The sequence below is a fragment of the Gopherus evgoodei genome, chromosome 1, assembly GCF_007399415.2.
Source record: "Gopherus evgoodei ecotype Sinaloan lineage chromosome 1, rGopEvg1_v1.p, whole genome shotgun sequence".
In the NCBI taxonomy this organism is placed as follows: Eukaryota; Metazoa; Chordata; order Testudines; family Testudinidae; genus Gopherus; species Gopherus evgoodei.
Window position 1 is genome coordinate 137570693 of NC_044322.1, and position 20211 is coordinate 137590903.

The 20211-nt window shown below is 40.1% G+C and overlaps 1 protein-coding gene across 2 annotated transcripts in view; it reads right to left on the reverse strand.

Moving 5' to 3' along the window:
- Nucleotides 1-395: 395 nt before the first annotated feature.
- Nucleotides 396-20211, reverse strand: part of VEGFD (vascular endothelial growth factor D) — a 38870-nt gene continuing 19054 nt past the window's right edge. For both annotated transcript variants that reach the window (XM_030573450.1, XM_030573442.1), the window contains 6 exons: nt 16655-16865; nt 13354-13544; nt 11438-11586; nt 10489-10586; nt 2936-3131; nt 396-1072 (listed from right to left, as the gene is read on the reverse strand). In XM_030573450.1, coding sequence (XP_030429310.1) covers nt 946-1072; nt 2936-3131; nt 10489-10586; nt 11438-11586; nt 13354-13544; nt 16655-16865 — 972 coding nt within the window. In that variant the 3' untranslated portion in view covers nt 396-945. The remainder of the gene's footprint in view (nt 1073-2935; nt 3132-10488; nt 10587-11437; nt 11587-13353; nt 13545-16654; nt 16866-20211) is intronic.

Below are 20211 nucleotides of genomic sequence, written 5' to 3' on the forward strand. Positions count from 1 at the left end.
TATGTGGGTGAAGTGAATTCCCTCCTAATAAAGATACCCTCTATTTCCATAGCATCACAGCCTAAAAGTAAAACAAGCCCTCAACAGAATTTGACTTCCCAAAAATCTCTGGGGGTATTTTGGTAGCTGTTTGAGTGTTACCTCTGTAGGGCACCAACACCCCACAGCAGGAGCCAAAAAAACCCAAGACTGAAACCTGTCACCTGTGTGGGAAATGAAATCCTTTACTCGAACTACTGTGACAACCAGATTTACCACGGGTCCTTACTCCAAGCTAGGTGTGGACTGGGGTCAGTTCCAGTGGGGACAAACCCAATGAAGCCATAGCTTGACCCTTTTGTGGGGTGGGTTTGTTTGCTTTTGTTTTGTCTGCATTTATCTGAGATGACACAGGATAATAAACAGCTTGAATAACTGAAGTATTTATTTTCTTATATACATTTAAATATGGCACATCTGACAGTAGTTGTACGATAAACTCAAAATGATAATCAAAGCTGGACAGTAGATCAAATCATTCAGTGCTGAGCATATTAGAAGCCAAATCCTGTACACTGAAGCTCTGAAGAATGTTTCACCAAAGAGATGCATTAGCTAAGAATTCAGAGACTATTTAGTTCAAATTCCTGAACTGCTGGATGGTGATGTTCACTCTACTACACATATACCAGTCTCATCCTCCATATAACAGTGTTGAGTTGGCTCTTTAAACTCTTCCTTTCCTACAGCTGGTAATCCTTCTACTGTAGTTATCCATTAGAAAACAGCTATCAATGACCCAGAGGGTCCACTAATAGTTAGTGATTAATCTAATAAATAAATGCAGACTGGATTCATTCTTCTGCGATTAATGTGGAAGATGTCCCATGTTTACTAATGATTTAAAAGTCAGTGACAGCTACTTTGCAAAGCAGTGTGTTTTTGGGAGAGAGGAGGAAAGCGAGATCAAGGAGTTTCTTTGCTTTGAGACCCATGAGAGCTTCTCTTCTCCTTTGGACAACGGCAATGCTTTGTACACACTGGCTTTGCAGTTGAACATGTTCTGGGTTGGAATGGGCACTTGTCCTCACAGCTGTTTCATAAAGAGAGAGAGAGAGAGAGAGAGAGAGAGAGAGAGAGAGAGAGAGAGAAGCATGATAATGTGATAGCTCTCCACTTGTATATCTTTCAACATTTTCAGCATCTTAGCATATTTACCCAAAATGTAATGCCCTTGCATGGGAGGAGATTGGGAAGGCATGGAATGGATAGGTCCAGTAGGTCCACATGAAAGGGGAAACCTAGATAAAGAGAGGCATCTGCATGGAGGATTTCCCCTTTCACACCATTCTGCTGACATCCCTTCTCTTTAACCACGTCTTGCCATTGCCTGAATTTCCCAGCAGTTGCACAGTAGCAGCCCTAGAGTGCCCCCAAGTTAATGTTGCTTTAAAGAGTAATTTCTAATCAGATTCCGAAGTGGAAACTCAAGGGCCCACCAGATGGCAACGCTGAAGAGAGCAGCTGTTTCCTTGCTTCATGCCCTCTTGACTTCCAAATCCTGCAGAGTCCTCATGTTACAGAGTGTACGTCCAGACTACCCGCCGTATCGGCGGGTTAAAATCGATTGCTTGGGGATCGATATATTGCGTCTAATCTAGACGCGATATATCGATCCCCGAGCGCGCTTATATCGATTCCGGAACTCCATCAACCCGAACGGAGTTCCGGAATCGACACGGAGAGCCACGGACATCGATCCCGCGCCATCTGGACGGGTGAGTAATCCGATCTTAGATATTCGACTTCAGCTATGTTATTCACGTAGCTGAAGTTGCGTATCTAAGATCGATTTCCCTCCCCTAGTCTGGACGAGCCCAGAGCTCCAAAAGAGAATCCCAGGAGGGGGAGCAATACTGTGGAGCTAGCAGTTCCCCTGCCTCCTTCTGAGCCCCCTTCAGAGCAGTGAAGGGGCCGCTCTAGTTCAATGTCTTTTAAATTATGTGAATGCAGTGCTCCTGAACAGGAACGGTGCTGAAGTGATATCTTTGCAGATGAAGCACTCTACTTATCCACAGGACAGGACAGATACAACACAGACAATGCAGGCTTCCTGCACAGCCTCAAGGTACCTCAGCCCTGACCTAGAGGGTCTATATCTATGCATGAAAGGATAGTTAATTTCCCACCCCCATTAAGTCCTTGAGCACTCTGCTGAGGTGATGAGAAAATATGCTCATTTAATGGTAGGCATTATGTGATGATGTTTTTTGTCACATGGACAACTGTTCACTATGAATTATACCGAGACAATTAACTTATTTCCCAAAGGCCACTGCACAGCAGTCAGATGGTAATGACTGTCAGTCACAAGGGACATGGACTGAATCTGAACCACCTGGAAATGAAAGGCTCCAGATCCCACCATAAATCTTCTGGGACATACACTGTCTTCAGATAAGATAGTTAAAGCAATAGTTCCCCAAATATTAGAAACAAATACGTCTCTGTGCATGAAGGTGCTTAGAAACTACATAACAAATATTAGCAACTCCTCTTTTCAATTAAGTAGCACCTATTGTCCAAGCGTCTCAAAGTACTTTAGCTAAACAAACCTGAGACCTTCTATGAGGTAAATATTGTAAGTATTATTTCCATTTTACTGATAGGTTAAGTGACTTGCCCTGGGTCACACAGTGAGTAACTGGGAGAGTTAAGAATACGCCCCCGGGTCTTAACTCTTTGTCCTCAAGTTTCATCAATAAATGACATTATATCAATAGATTGGGACTGCAAAGAAAACTGGCAAACACGTTAAAAAACAACTACCCCCAAAACTACAAAAGTGAATTGTATTTTCCAAGTTCATATGTATTGCTTAATTGAAAAAGAATATGGTTTTCAGGAGGCTCAGCTATGTTAAGAGGTGTGAAATTGAAAGGAAAGGAACACTTACCTGCAGGTTTCTGCATGAAATATCTTGTGTTTCTGAGAGCAGCTCTCCTGGCTCTCCCTACACAAATAGCAGCTGCAGTTCTCTTTATTTTGGAAAAAATCAGTGGGACATTTCCATCTACAGATACATTCACAATTATCTTCATCAAATTCCATATGTGGTCCACACTTAGCCAGCTCAGCAAGAGGAGGGAGTCCTGTAACAATAGACAAATCTTTTGGCAATAAGGTCTGTATGCCCAGATTCTGCTTTAGATTATATGATTGTATGTGTGGAACTTCCATTGAAATCACCAGGATTTATGCATGTGTACATGAAGGAGGAATCTGGTCTTTAGAATTTCTATTACGAGTTAATATGCTCGATGAAACCACCACCAAACTGAAGAGAAGATCAAGATGATTTCCCTGCCTCTGACGGAGCTATACTGCTAAATCACCCTCGAAAGAGACAACCTCCCCTGGGATGCCTACAAAAAATATTTGTGAGGAGCTTTTTTATTTTTGGAATGCAGCAGATTACACCAAATGGCAGGTATTTAAAAAAACCAAACGTATCCCATACAAGGTACAAACAACATACACACAACATTGTGGGTCTCAATCAATGTACTCAGTATATTTTTTCAGAAACAAAGTATAAAACAATTCTAGCAAGGTACAGCCTAGTCTAAGTCTGTTTGCTAAGCAGCACACATTCCCTTCTTGATTAATATGGTTAGGGCAGTGAGAAAACATTTTGTTTCAATGTTAAAAGCAGAAAATAAATGACTGTGCTCCTCAATACCTCACCCCTTTTCTGCAAACATCCACATCCTGGCATACCAGGAGATTTAGCATGACAAAAGGTGAACATTTTTATGAGAGCCCTTAGTAAAGTGTTGGCAGTACACCCTGGTTAAAGGTCATAGCATACAATGTGTCAATGGAATGGTAATTTCCTGTAATTTTATAAATAGGTCTTGGATTTAACCTATGGAATGTGAAATTTAACCTATGACTATGACCTCTGGAATCTGAGCTCTGACCTCAATGGCCAGAAAGGATATACCATACTCATTATTTGAGGGAAGCCTCCATTGTTGTTAGCTTAATACCAGAAATTAACAGCCAAACAACATAAAAAGCAAATACAATTTAAAGATACTAAAATCTGCATAGGTTCTGTAGTAAGAGGAGGCCCTGAGATATAAACCTTGGTATCACAGGCCTGGTATGAGGCCTAAGGCCTGAACTAAAGTAATGGTCAAGACTTTGCTAACATAAAGCAAAGTGAAGCTCTGAGCCAGAGGCAGGCCCTGCTGACACAAGCTGGCCAGGAAAGGGCTGATGCTGCAAGAAGATACGTACCTAAAAGGTACTGAACACTAGAAATCATAACATTCACTACTTGCACATTCCACACAGATAACAAGGAACAGGCTGACCCATCCCAATAACAGGGCCAAAAGGGTAATATGATGGATAGAGTTGTTTTGTTCCAACCAACATGTACAAGGTGAGAGGCAGTACCTTACTATGTAGAAGGGTTGTACCTCAATACGTCAGGAGTGATGTGTAACTTGTTTGTACCTGTGTATAAGAATGCATTCCTGAGGCGGTGTCTTTGTCCAGCCGAGGGGGCAGTGGAAAGTCCCGCCACTGACTGAGCTGAGTCCATTCCCAAGAGGCACTTTCTCATAGTATGCCCTGAGTTAGACTAAGAAATCTACAAGGAACTATCATTGTGTCCATACAGCAATAAATCTGGCCGATGTGCCTTCGTACCTTACTAGACTCTGTGGTCATTGGGGGTTCTCTTCGGGTCTGCTGTGTCAGCTATCTGCAGAGCTGGGGCAGCACACAGAGGGAACATACACACGCAGCCGAGTGATACCAACATTGAACAGAGCAGAGCACCACACCGGTAGCATCTGACAACACTGGTGACCCCAACCGCTGATCTGGTGAGTAAGCGAACCTGCCCGAGTAAGAATCACAATCTAACATGGCAGAAAACCTCGAGCTAGGGAACCCCCTGATCCCCTCCCTTATGATCCCCATGGAGTTTGATAACTCTTGGACCAGATGGATTGCCAGTAAAGGGCGTCCATATGAATTTAAAAAAGAGAGTGGGGAAACATGGACTGGCATATGTAGAGTGATGGTAGAAACCGAGGCTCTGAGAAATAGTAATAAAAGTAAAAAAGCAAAAATTTTGCAACTAATGTCTATGGCAGTGAGATGGCTTAGACAGCACGCTGACATGCTGGCCAAACAAGTAACAGAAAAAACAGGAGAAGTAGAAGAGGCAACCCGGGCAGTCGAGCACTGGAAAGCCCAAGCTCTTTTAGCAGGGCAACAGGCAGTCCAGACTCATGATATGCTCGAGCAAGTAAAGCAGGAAAATAAAAAATTGGAGACAGCTGTAGAAAACGTACAGAAGGAAAATAAAAAATTGGAGACAGCTGTAGAAAACCTGCAGAAGTAAAAAGTGCCGTCCTCTGGTGTTCAACGCACTTCAAGTGCTGTTACAGTGCCTGAAGAATGGGGACAGAAGTGGAAAAAGGTGGCCCTAGTAAAATTAAAAGATGAAATGGGATCCACTGCATTGCAACCACCACCTTATGATAAAAACCGGGTTCCAGTTAAACTTAAACCGGAACCTAGACTGGTGCCTGTCAGAACGGGACAAGTAAGTGCACAGAAGGAAAGAGTAGCAAACAATACTCTCATTGAACTGGTAAATAAAATGAAGGAAAAAATAGAACAGTTCACAGAGCACATTAGGAGACAGGAACTGCAACTCGATCGCAGGGGACTAAATAAAAAAGAATTTCAAAGTAAAAAAAACTAAAATTAAGCGGGTTGACACCTAGAATTGATGCATTAACACATGGAGTTGTCCAAAAACAGTTAACTGCAGCAAAAAAGGGCACCCCCACCATCCATTTGGCATGCACACAAAAGCAACAGAACAAATTCAGGTTTTACAAGAGCAGGTAACTACCCCCAATCTTCTCTCAGAGCCAGGATAAAAACCAGGGGCGTAATTCCCAACTGTGCAGGTTCCCAATTGCTTTGACCCACGGAACCACACTCCGCGCTCATATCTAAAAATAGAACCTTCTTTCTCAAATATTTTTACATACCAGTTAAATTTTGTCCTTTATATGTTTTCTCAGTTTGCTAAACTTGCTGCTGCTGCCTGTACTTTTAAATACCCTGATAGAGTTAATCTCTCTTGGCTCCGGTCTTGCTACCTTCCTAGGTTGCTCTTCACCCCCCCTTTTTTCCTCGCCTCTCCTCAGTTCTGCTCTTTCTTTGTTTTAAAAGTTAAAAGTTATAGTTTTCACAGAAACCTCCAAAAGATAAAGCAATTGAAAACAGAACAAAACAAGAAACAAAAAGAAAACAAGGTAAAAACTTTAAATCCAGTAAATTAATTATTTTAACCCTTCAGGAATGCAACAGCTGGAATTATTCCTAACTTTCTTGAAGATATGATTGCCAAGCAACAGAAGTGCACTCTCTGCTTCTAATCCTAACCATTAACTAATATTTGAAACATGGGGCTTTTCTTATTTCCATATAGCAGAGTTTTAAAATAATGTTAAATATAAAATAATGCAAAATTCCTTGTTACCAAATTAATACAATACATTTGGCAAATATTAATATATTTTTTATCAAATTTATGCTACAAGTTTTAAATAAGGTAATAACTTGTTTATTCAGATGTTTAACCCTTTTTACTTTTTTATTTTTGGTTGTGTTATTATGTATAGTTATGAATAGAATTCTGGAGCCATTTGTTTTTAATTGTAAGTTTGTCCTGTATGTCATGTGTGTGTCTTGTGTCTATGTGTGTGTGTCACGTGACTATTTTTTAAAATTATTTTAATTTTGTTGCAACAAAAGTCAATTTTATACCCTTTTAAAAAAATATGTAGATGTGTATATGTACCACCCTATTTTAAAATCATGGCTGCGGTATAATCATAGTATTATTAACACTATTTTTTTGTGCAAAGTTCAAAAAGGTTTCAGTTATAAATATATGTACATATATTTCTGACTCAGCAAATAATGCAAATAATGCAATTGCAAACAAAAAGAATTCTCTTTTATCAATCACAGTTTTGTTTTTTAAGTCTTTTTTTAATTTGTTAGTCAAAGAAAAAATGTGAGGGGAAACCTCATCATTAAGGTAAACACAATATTAACAAAAATGTTAATTTCTTGTTTGGGCTTTTTATAAACTTGTTTGCACTTTTAAATATAGTTAAAAGAATGTCACAATCAAAATGTTTTAAAATAACAATTTATGCATAAAGCTAACCAAACAATTTCAACAGGTTTCCACCTTTGGCTCCCAAACATAACAAAGCATCATGAAAGTATACCCTCAAATACCCTTTGGTTTAATGTTATAGTTGGTTTAATTTTATATGCTTTTCTTTTGTTATGTTATGTTAATGGGAAGCAATGGTTGTTAAGGTTTGTGCTTCTAAACAGTTAACAAGAGTGAAGTTGGTATTACAAGCAAATTAACTCTAAAAAGCTAGTTAAAATTATGTTACTAACTCTTTTGCTGAAACAAAGTGTTCAGCAAAGGAAAACAATACACCTTCTCATGGAACATTATGAGCATTTATTTTAGCCGTAATGCACCCCAAATGAAAATGAATGTCTATACAACAACTGCAAAAGTATAGCTTGTGTTATAAAAGGCTCGGTCTCTATTACATTGTTCTTATTACATTGTAAACAAACTCACCTCAAACTGTGTATTAAGTTTGGGTTACTAAAAACAAACAAACAAACAAAAAAACCCTTTACTGTGTTAATTAACAAAAGTTGTTTAAGTTGCATCCCACAGACGAAAGATGCCAGAAAATATCACACCCAGAAGACACCAAATAGACTCATAGACTTTAAGGTCAGAAGGGACCATTATGATCTTTTAGTCTGACCTCCTGCATAACACAGGCTACAGAATCTCGTCCACCCACTCCTGTAATGAGGAGTTATTGAAGTCCTCAGTGAAGAAACCTCCAAGCATCAGGAAAAGAAAAATGAAGTGCTTTATAAATAAGAGACTGGTCAAATACACCTCTACTTACTATATATGGACAATTAAGTTAACAATCAGCTAAAAACCACTAGCTGGACCAGAAAAACTGTCATTTAATTTCAACTTGGTTACTGTGTAAAAACAAATGTATTGTTGCTGTACTACTGTATTATCATTGTACTGCTGTATTATTGCTGTATTGTATTATTGCTGTACAACATGTACAATGTGTATAACCTTGCTAAACTGTTTAACCAACCCACAGGTAAAAATCAAAAAACAAATGGCAGCAAACAACATGAGGGCAAGAAAAAAAAAACAAATTGGTAAAGAAACTAAGTTACATTGTAACTACAAATTGGGTAAATAAATTGCCTGTTAGCACCAGTCATAATTTGGGTCAGTGACACTGCATCCTAACTGAGGCACATGTTATTCAAAACAATCTTGTTCAGTGGCTGGGTACCAATATTAAATCCTGACACAGCAATATTTGATAAATTGGTTACTGTCCATTCAGTAGGTTATCTGGAAGACAGCATCCATAAAAAACAACTGAATCTACATCAACCAATGGAACAGAAAAGCTACCCACTTCTGTTTCCTGCCCAGTAAAGCTTACCCAAGGGTGACAAACAGCAGCAAGGGTAACCTATAAAATGAATAGACAGTACTGTGTAGTAACTAATTAGTAGTAGTGAAATGCTCCCCACCCCCCTCTCCTTGGGTGATGAACCTTGGCATATATTAATTGGTGTAGATTGTTCAATTCGCTCTTTGCTTTAGCCTCAAGGTCTTATTTAAAATTAATTTGTCTAAGCTACTGTCAAACTGCAGCAAATGATTGTTCATTATTGTAAATGTTTGTCTTACATCAGTAAAAGGCATAATACAGTTGTTATTTTAAGTCACCCTATTTTTCTTGTTGTTAGCCCATAGCACAAATGGCTAGATGGTAGGTGCAATAGGAGTTTGCCTGGCACCCCCTAACCCCCATGCTTTGGTCTTCCTATAAGGTATCAATTACTTAGCATTGATAAAGCCAGGATACCATAGTTGATGGACTAATGAGCTGATCCAGGATGACAAACCTGTGTCCCAGTAAAATTGGTTTCTTGTCTATTAATGCTAAGAGAGCATACTAGACAGAAAGAGTTTATGGAGTGATTCAGTTTTAGTTTAGGTCACTGGCCTAGGAATGCAAATGCTTGCCAAATTGCCTTTACTACTAGTTTGTATTCTTTAATTTGTTGAATGTAAGATCATCTAGAAAGGCAAGATTTTCTTCTGTGTCCATGTAGTCCAGGCAGATTAGATTCCCATTATTGCCCATCTGAATATAAATATTGTATGGTATTTAGGGATATTTTTAATACCTCTCAATATTTCAAAATTCTTTAGATTTATAGCAGGTTGTTTATTTCCCCCCAAGGAAAGTTTTCAGTTGATGGATTCAACTCTTCTCCACCAAGAAAAGAGGAAGGAGGCAATAGCTGATAATGATCTTATGCTTTTATACAAGTTGGATGCTTTCTTGGAAGTCACTTCTACATATCATTTCTACTAACGTTATTCTGTTCAGTTTGTATCCAGTAGCCTAACGGAGAGCCTTACTCTCACAAGTAGCTCCACTGGCATCATATAGAGTGTGCCCTGGCCTTGCCTGCATGCATAACTTTCTTCACGCAGTGGGTGAGGACCGAGGAGAGAGGGACGGAGTCACAGCTCAATCCTGAGTGTCAACTTGCCAGCCAGAGAACTAGCTGGGCACCAGGGGAAAGAGAACAAAGAGCCCTGTAAAAGACTCGAGTGAAACATTCCCTCCTTCCCCCCACATATGAGGGGAGCACAGGAAGCATTATGCCTCAGAGGGGTGTCTCTGAAGCACATTTCCTCTCAAGTGCAATTTATGTGGAGTCTAGCCTATAAGAATCAATCCTGTGAGGAATGGTTTGCAGGGTCAAACTCTAGAATCACTGAGGGCAGAAGCCCACACTCAGCACTTTTTTATTCATACAACCCTACTGATTTCAGTTAAGTTTTCATGTGTGCACTATGTATGAGGATAGAACGTAGCCCCGAATTTGAGTGGTAATATCTTTGCCAATTTATTTTAAACCCAGGAAAACATGAACATTTATTGAATACAGGTGAATAGATGTGGGATACTGAGTTGAAAGCCCCCTAAACAAACGACTAAGTCATCCGTGTATAATGAAAATGTAGAGTGACTGCCAGCTACATTAATTCCTTCCAGGATATTGCTATTCCTTATTCGCATTGCTAATAGGAAAAGGCAAAAATCCTCAGAAGAAAATGAGATGAGGGAACACCATTTGTGTGCGTGTTTACAACTAGAGTATTCTATAATAAGGCAATGCAGTCTATTGATTTAGAATCAAAGAGAAATCTCAGTGAGAAAAAGGAGAGAACCTTATCAACCCTCTTCTGATAGAGACAGTAGCTGCAGAAATGTCAGCCAATGATACTACTTTTACCTTCCCTTCTGCCAGGATGTTCTTTATCTACCACGCATTCACATTTGTTGCTGTCCCATATCAAGCCACTGTGACAAAGTTTGTTGGTAAAAGGGCAACTAGAAGGAAAAACAACATGGTCAGATATTTTAAAAAAGCTTCACAAGAATTAATGTAGCTACTGAAAAAGACTAGTCAGGGATCAGAGGGGTAGCCATGTTAGTCTGGATCTGTAAAAGCAGCAAAGAATCCTGTGACACCTTATAGACTAACAGACGTTTTGGAGCATGAGTTTTCGTGGGTGAATACCTACTTCCTCAGATGCGTCTGTTAGTCTATAAGGTGCCACAGGATTCTTTGCTGCTTTTACTAGTCAGGGAGTTTGCTCAAGACAATTATTTACTGCCAGACCTGTCAACTGTATTATGGGAAATAATGGGAACAGCAGTGCTTAATTTATGCCAGGGCTTGCTAGGGCTGAACCTTGGCACCTCTAGGCCTGGCAGTTCTTAGCTCAGGTGCCTCTGGGCTTGCCATGTTATGAAAGAAAAAAAACTGCTTGAGTCCCGGCACCTCTTTCATTACAAATTAAGCACTGTGTCATATTACCCTAGATAGGAACACTGTGGCAGTCTGCACTGACGTCCCAATTCAATGATGCACAAGTTAGGAACATGCCTAACTTTAAGAATACAAGTAGGTACATTAACTGCGATGGGATTACCCAAGTGCTTCTAGTTCGGTACTTGCTGAATTGTGACCTCAATCTGGCTGCCAAATATGTGCAGACTAAACCTTTTTACAGCAGGTTTGGGTTTGGCTCTATAAGTTTGAAGAATACCCAGGATATCTGGAAACTAGTGGGAAAGCAAAAGATGGAAGAAAAGCAGTAGCGAATGACTTAAAACAAAAGAGCTTCCTAGTTAATCCAGTATACTCTGTAATATTTTGTAAAGACAGAGAGCCTTACCCATCCTCCTCTGGGTACTGGACAGATCTTCGTATGATGGCATATTGGTGATGCTGAGCAGTTGATAAGCATCTACAACCTGTGTGGTTGGCAATTTTGACTGGCACTGGCTCTGGCACACTTGTCAAAGGAACTGAAATCTCAAAGAGCTAGAAGAATGAAATATACTGTTCAGTTTCTATTATACACCTATCATTATTTCTTAAAATCTTTTTAATGCCAGCTTCCTACTCACTGCCATTTCCCCACTACCACCCCCCTTCCTCTTTTCTGCTGGTAGCCACCACAGGTCGGACCTAAGTTACCCAAAAGGGAAAATTAAGCAATGCCCACGGAGCTAGGAACTGGTCAGCATAGTCGACCCAGAGCTAACAAAATGATGTATTGTAAATATCATTTACCGAGCAATCAACAGTATGTTTCATGATTGAAGCTGAAAAACATGTAGATGACTGGAACTTGTTTTCATATACATTAGCAATGTAACCTCAATCACTTATATAGAGACTCATTTATCTTGTCTGTCTCAACATCCAGCGGATTTTTCACCATGAAGACTACAATTTCTCTGTAAAGAAATAAAGAGCTCGGGCGACAATTCTGTTCTCAGTAACACTGATGTAAGTTTGGAGTAACTTCATTGATGTTAGTAGAATGATTCTGGATTTACATGGTTGTATCTGGGAACAGAATGTACCCAAAGGCTTTTGAAAATAGCTATTTTGAAGGAAGTTAAAGGAATGTTACACTCTGCAGAATTGAATAAACTTTAGTTTTTTAACAGACTTATAAACTACTGCTCCAAGAATAACTACATGAATAAATAAATGATTTCTAGCCTAACCCAGACCTCTGAGATGGTCAAACATCTGTGGTATACATACAACAGCTCATAAGATCACTCTCCTCCTCATGTGAAGTGGAACTGATTAACAAACATCTACATAGAAGGTATTGGGCCTGATTCACCATTGTGTTACTCCAGGTTTGTTCCAGCACAACTCCACTGAAATCAGTGGAATTACACTGATACACAACTGGAATAACACATAGGTGGATCAAGACCACTGGTTTTAGAATCCTTGTTCCAGGAATATTTTAACTTTCTCTCTAAACAATTGTCCACAAATTTTGTACCAGTGCAAAAACTTTTCATAACTAGAATTTAATGTATCTCTGTAAAGGCATAAAGTTTTAACAACTGTAAATTAATAGTGCTGCCTGCAAAATTCAGGTTATTTGCTGCCTGTTGCTACTTAGCAGTATCTGCCTATTGATTTAAGCCTACATTTTCAGAAGCAATTTGCGATTTTGGACACTGAAAACCTAAGGCATTTGTAATGAGGGCACCTTATTTTCAAAGAGCAGCTGCATAGCACTTGGGAAATTCAAGCTCCTTTACGGAATGTGAAGCAGGACACCCAAACGATGAGACACCTAAAATCACTAGTCACTTTTCTTTTGTCACTGGCCACAATTTTCAAAATTTAGAACTTATCTCTGAGGCACTACCATGAGAATTTCCTACAGAATCCATTAGGTCAGTGGTATTGGGAGTCTCCATGAGCCACTAGCATCAGGAAATCCCAGGTTTCAGCTACAGAATAAAGAAGAATTAAACTCATTAACGCAACACGAGATCATAGTCCATTCACGTGAGCTCATTCTCCACTGCTGTGCACCAGGTTTCGTCATGTATACTTGTGTAAAGTGACTATAAAATGGTACTAAATCATCATTCGCCAGGCCTTATTCGCTTGGTATCAATACAAATGTATGCTTATCATTACGACTGTAGAGAATAGCTGTATCCTCAGGTATCTCCATAACTGGCTTTCAGAGGCCCAGCATCCTCTTCCCTCACTTTGTTTCAGAGCCAGTGACAGGCTAGAAGGAAGACAAATTGTTTCAATTACCGTTTTTGAAACATAAGTTGTGCTTGTGTTCATACAGCCCAGGCTCTCCTCATTGCAGCAGCCTCCACACCGGAACACATTCACACAGGGAGGCTTAAAGAACTTGTTGGTGGTTGTACCTAGTTCTTTGGCAACTTCCACGCAGGTCTCCCTTGGCATACACTGAGTTTTTTGCCATTCCTCATCTATCACTGTAGAAAGCACAATCATTATGAACAGTATTGAAAAAATAATAATAACTGCATTCAATTAAAAAAGATTCAAGAAGCAGGTCTGGGATGGAATCCTGGCCCTACTGAAGTTAATGGCAAAACTCCCATTGACTTTGATAGGGACAGGATCTCATCAATAGGCAAAGACATTAAAAAATGACCAGTGAATTTGAGTGCCTCCATTTTTGGATACCCAGCATGAGTCACTTTAAAGGAACCTGATTTTCAGAGGGAGGTGCTCAGCGCTTTCTTAAAATCAGGCTCCATCAAGATCTCTCAAATTGGACACCCAACATCACCAGTCACTTTTGAACATCTTGGCCCTAGGATCCGTTTATTTGCCATTGTTCAATTAGGATTTTGGAGCATGGATTCTGATTTTCATCATAGCAGTGTAAACCTGGAGTAAGTGCACTAGAGTCGATAGAATTACTCCATTTGATACCAGTGTATCGAGATCAGAATCTGACTTTGAGCTTCCTGTTAAAGTAGAAAATTAATTTAATTGTGTGCACATCATCATTCAAGATGTCACTTGTATAACAGAAATATTCGTCAAGCACACACACGTTCTCCCACTATTAATCACTTTGAAAAACAGGTGTTGTTGTAGGGAGACTAGATCAGAGAAGTGCATTTTACATTTTGTTCTGCAAGCACTGAGGTTTGTGGTCATTCTGATCTCTTCCATGTGTGAGTTACATATTCATGGAGCTCAGGGAAGATGAAGATGAAGACCAAAATCTGGAATTTGCCCTGGTAGTTCACGGGGAACCAGTAAAGAGAGACAAGCAATGGGGTGATGAGCATCTATGTCTTTGGCCTAGTCTTCACACAATACCACAACATTAAAACAAAACACACTATAAACAGAGATCAGTCCCTGATGACTGGGAGAGGGAAAGAGAAATATAAGTTTATGTGAATGATTTTAGTAGGTGCTCAGTCAGATTCTGTGATGATTCAGGGCATATTAGAACATTAATAGAGTGGGACTTGGAATAATTCTGCCTTAGAAGATGGGGAAGAAGACCTAACAGGATTTTTCTACCACAAATTTCAATTATTTGAATTTAAATGATCTTCTCACCTGGATCTGGTGAGGATATTTGGCAGTTCTGTATCTGGAGTTAGATGTTTAAAGAGAAAGGGAAGAGAAAGCTAACAGCTCCTTCAGATGACACAGTAAAGGTCATCTGTAGACTATTGCTTCATCTGTTTATACTTGCTACTCTTTTGAGATGGTGACTGTTTTTCTAACCTTATTAGCTAAGTAGTTATATTATTTTTAGGTGTTGATAAGTGGTCAGGAAATGATATTTTTTCGCTAATGTATTCTGCTTTTTTTGGTCTCCTTCCTCTGAAACATCAGAGATTGCTACAAATGGAGATTGGACACAGGATGGGGTGGATTTGTGCTCAGAGTTCTCCCTCTCTGCAGCTTGGCTGATGAGTCTGGCTCACGTGCTCACAGTTGGACTCACTGTCATACTCAGGGTCAGGAATGAATTTTCCATCAGATCAGATTGGCAGAGATCATGTGTGGGGGTCGGTGGGTTCACCACCTTCTGCAGCATGCAGTGTTGGTTGCTTGCTTGGTTCGTGTAGGCATATCTCACTAAATCAATTCCCGGCCATTGCAGAGGCCTCAGGTTTTGGTGCAATTTGGTCCCTCCTGCCCTCTGCCTGTGGCACACAATAGTTAAGTTGCTTGAGGGTTGTAGTACTTTGGTCTAATTTTAGTTGTTGGGTTTAGTGTGTGGGTGCTGGGTGGCAGTTGGTGGCCTGCAATATACAAAAGGTCAGACTGGATGATTTGATGGCCTCTTCTGGCCTTAAATTCTGACTCTGTGACTCTAAATCCCATTCAATTACTTGCAAGCTAATTTAGTGTGGGCACTTTTGTCTGTATCTTTGGGCTTCAGCTCAGAGATGCAAATTAAGCTCCAGCTAACACAGCCAAGTCTTAGTTTAGCTAAAATGAATAAGCAAAAGATGTGGATGTGTCAGCAAACATGTGAAAGAGGGACTGCAAATATCCTAGAAGTCGTATAGGAATAGGATCACTGTTTTCTGGCTTCTACACAGGGAACTTAATATTCTGGCTGTAGTCACACTGTATCAAGTTCAAGACTGTACAATAAAAGGAACAGATCTTTTACACCTTGTTACTTCACAGCTTGTATAATAAAGGTCTATCATATAATATCTATTCACGTCATCAAGGAACAATCACTATCTCTTTCTTTTAGTTCAATGAATTTAGATTAGATCTTGATTCTCTCATTTGAAAAGGGAGTCGTATTTTAATTCATTCTAAGTGAGGGTCTAGATTATGACTACCTACAACTCATTCGGGTATTAAGTCTATTGTTTTAGCACCTACTTCCTCTCTCCAGAGAGATTTTCTCAGACTCTTAAAGAAGATCAAGGCAGTACCTCCTTGCTAGGTAGCTCCCACCCATACAGAGTGGTGGCAACCTCTCTGCTGATGAGATGCCTTATATCAGAACACAGCTCATAAAAGTAGGAATTCCAATGCTTTCTGTAAGGCTCATTTGTCTCTGTCTGCAGGCAAATTCCAGGATTTAGCATTTTGCTGTTGGCTGTCCCTTCAGCCAGCCTTTCCAAGCCATTCCTGCATGTTTACTTCTCCTCTTGTTTTGTTGACTGGCAAATCCATATTTTATATATCTTTTCTTTGGCTTGTGTACAGAGAGCACTAAACCAGCTCTGACCATAAACCAGGAAGACGTATGCAGGGTGTTGCCTAACATGTTCCTTCACATGATGTCTCTTTACTCATTCACCATTTCCTCTCTGAAGCTGTCTGTTCTAAGAATGCCTGTTTATTTAACTCCTAGTCACACATGCGCTTGGTGATCCTGAAAATCATAGATTCTTAGGGTTGGAAGGGACCTCAGAAGACAACCTAGTCCAATCCCCTACTCAAAGCAGGACCAATCCCCAACTAAATCCCCCAATCCCTAAATGGCATCCTCAAGGATTGAAGTCACAACCCTAGGTTTAGCAAGCCAATGCTCAAACCACTGATGAAGTTGATGACTCATGCACAACTGCACACTTACCTCTCAGTGTCTCAATGTCATAGAAAGCAGCAGCAAATCTAGTGGAGCGATGGGACGCAGACCGGGAATCTAAATGGGAGAGGCTTTTGAGTTTTAGTCTGCATTTCCACAGCTTCCAGTCCTCAGCGTGAGTGATTCGAAGCAGCTCTTCCAGACTGGCTGCGTTCCTTATCAGCTGTTCTGACCGTTCCAATGCTGACAGAGATGCCCTCTGTGATGAAAGAGGAACATCAGAAGGGCAGTGCACTTGCAATATGTACAGAATGCAGTACACAAGAACCACTTTTAAAAAACAGCACTATATTTACAGTGAGACAGCTCCAGGAGACATTGTGCTTGCCTGAGTCACAAAGCCCGCTGGTGCTCCTGCTGGAATGATATAACTCTTATCCACCCCCAAGGCAGACCTGTACCTATAAGGCCCAATCCAGCTTGTTTCCTAATGTCAGTATTAATAAAATACACCCATTTGTGAGAGGGTGTCATGTTCCAGGACTCTACATAGAAATGCAGGGTTTTTCTGCTGACTCAGCCTGATGTAAAGATTAGTGCCCTGCCTACAGCATTATTTCTGCTGACTACAAGTAGCTCTAACCAATGAGATGATAAAGAGTTTTGCATGTCTCTGAAGAACTGGGGAACCAAGGGTAAGGCCATATACAGGGAGAAAGGGGAGCGAGGCTCTGCAGGAAGACATCTTAGGAACAAGCCAAACTCAGGAGAAAGCTTCGATTGAGGTTCATGGTTTAATAAAGGCTTACCGCAGGAAGAGAGATGAATTTTGGACATTAACCCAGGGTGTGCACAGTGCTGAGAGCCAGGTGGAGAGTCTGCCTGTTCACAAGAATCTTACCTGTTTTCCGGTATTAATTATTGGCCATATCCCGCAGACCTCCTCAAGCAAAACTATTGTAGTCACTGAGAGTATTATTCACAAGTCAATTTACAGCTGTGGCTTCAGCATATTATTTGTGAGCATTCCTTACTGGAAGCGTACAGTATTTCTCTGACTATGTATGCACATGTGTATTGCGCTGTGATGGGGCTCATGGTAATATTTTTTTGCACATGACGAAGTGCTGCCCTCCCTGGGATCTTATCTCGTCAATTCTCATAAGCAAAACTTCAATTCTTATAAGTAAAAGAACATCGAGGAAACCCCAATATATGAAACTGGTGATTGAGCAGGTAATAGTCCAAGATCTGTATCGATATTAAACCAGTGCTCCAAATACAATCAGGGGGACACCATGCTGCATGAGGAGCAGTCTTCTGGACAAGATGTAAAACCAACAGCCTGACTACATGTGTTGTTAAGTATCAAAACATCCGAGGCATTTTTATTTTTGTTTATTTATTTTCAAGAGTATAGATGTTAGCTCGGATGTTCTGGCCAATTTTGTTTTTGGGTAATTACTTTCCACCTACCTAAAATTCCCTGCTTAGGTCACTTGAAATAAGTTATTCACTCCTATCCTAAACCTATATGTAGCATTACTCTGTACTCTAGCCTGTGGTCATGTTTCACCTTACAGACTACTGTATTTCACTGGTGAGTAAAGTGATTTCTGCTGTAGTTTACATTTAGTGAAGCTTGAAAAGTACTTTTAAACCTTTCTGGAAATCCAGCCCAAAAGTGTAATATAAATATGAATAATTATCACAAATACTGAACTGCAATGCCACTCTAGTTCTATTGATCTAGGAAAGCTGAAAAAAAAGCTGAGAAAATAATTTATAATAAATAATTAATTGTAAGAATTTTGCCTATTTTTTTCCATTTGCAAATTGTCTGCTCAATCCCACAGACACTAAGAGTTTAGGACCAATAATAAAGCAGTTAACGAGTAAGCAGTTCAAGTGCAGTAGAACGGAATAGAATGGCAAACACCCTCAAACAGTACCATGATGTCCTTTATTAGTGCAAGAAGACATTCCAGCGCAATCAACAGTGTCTGGGACTTTTAAACCAGATTTAAATTAAAGGGAACTTTTAAAATGAGACTATGATATTATGCAAATTCAAAGAGATAGCTCTGTACTGTACATGAAGGCCAGTGGTTTGAGGAGGAATTTTTTGTTTGTTCTTTGGGGGAGGGGAGGGTGTTCAAGAGTTTACTAAGGGATTTCCTAAAAATTACTATTCAAGCAAAAAAGTCTGACAACACTAAGAACAGAATAAAGAGAAAAGCATGAACACATCTGCATGATCACTGTGAATCTATGCCTCATCTACGCTAGAAAGCCATACCACTTTGATTGGGCTTGGAACAGTGAAGAGCGTTATACAAGTATAACCATACCACTTTGATTATACTTGTATAACTCTCTTCACTGTTCCAAGCCTCTCAGTTTTATAGTGCAGCTGAGCCAGCTGTATACCTGCACAAGGAATAGTTCCAGGTCTTTTCATATATTAGCTTCTTTTGGGGGTGGAAAGATTTTATAGTTATTTTCTTCTCCCCAGTAATCCCCATCCTAATCTATGGCACCCTGAAGCACTTTACTGTGAAGGCAACAGCTGCTGAGATAAACCATTGTTCCCTTAGGAGCACTGCTTAGCCTGCTCAAAGTTTGTACCTGATCAATGGTATGGAGAGGGAATGATGCGGGGGGTGGTGCAGGGTGATGCAAAGCCTTTCCCCTCTAGCATCTTGTATTCCATAACCATTTCCACTTCGCTAACTGACAGAGATCGCCCATCATCCTCAAAGGCCCCACCTCATGCACAACTGTCCCTCCAGTTGAAAAGATTCCCTCCAGACTAGGGCCCTGATTCCGCAAAGCACTTAAGCATATGCATATCTTTCAGCACATGCTTAAGTCCATCCCTATTCAGAAAAGCACTTAAGCATGTGTTTAGCTTTAAGGGTGTTAAGGACATGTTTCGACTTCACTGGGACTGCTCACACCTTAAGCTAGTGCTTAAGTACTTTGCCAGATTACTTTTCCGGATCACAGACAGAGTGTTCAGGACCTTGAAGGCCATCATCCCTCAAACCATAGGGTAGATTGAACTTGCCTTCTTAAGGCTGTCACAAGAAGGGATAAGGCTGTGTAGCATTGAGAGGAAGACTTCAGGTAATGTTTAACTAGCCATTTCACAGTCCTACCAAAAATGTAGCAGCCTAGGTTCTTTGGAGGTTGGGGAGGTTTTCTGAGTTGGGTCCCCTACTCTGAGTCAAGGGGAACAAGAGCCAGAAAAGTTCAGTTCAGAGAGTGTTATGTGGAAATCTTAGTTCTTTTGGCAGGGATATTGTAATAGACTGTGTTTCTCCTATTTCCAGTCAGATCACATCGTGTATACATGGTTTTTCATAATTTAAGAGCATTCAAAAATAAAAACTTTTTAAATGAGTGTGAAAATGCAGCAAACCTGTTAATTATCCATAGCCTGTGAACTCTGAGACACAAGGGATTCTATAGGATTATGCACTTTTTCTTGTGGCAGAGCAGCAATGAATATTGTTTGATATCAAAATCATCCTAGAACACATCTCATCAAAGAAATTGTTCTAAAAATGACCTCGTACAGTGAAAACATGAAAACGCTAAAG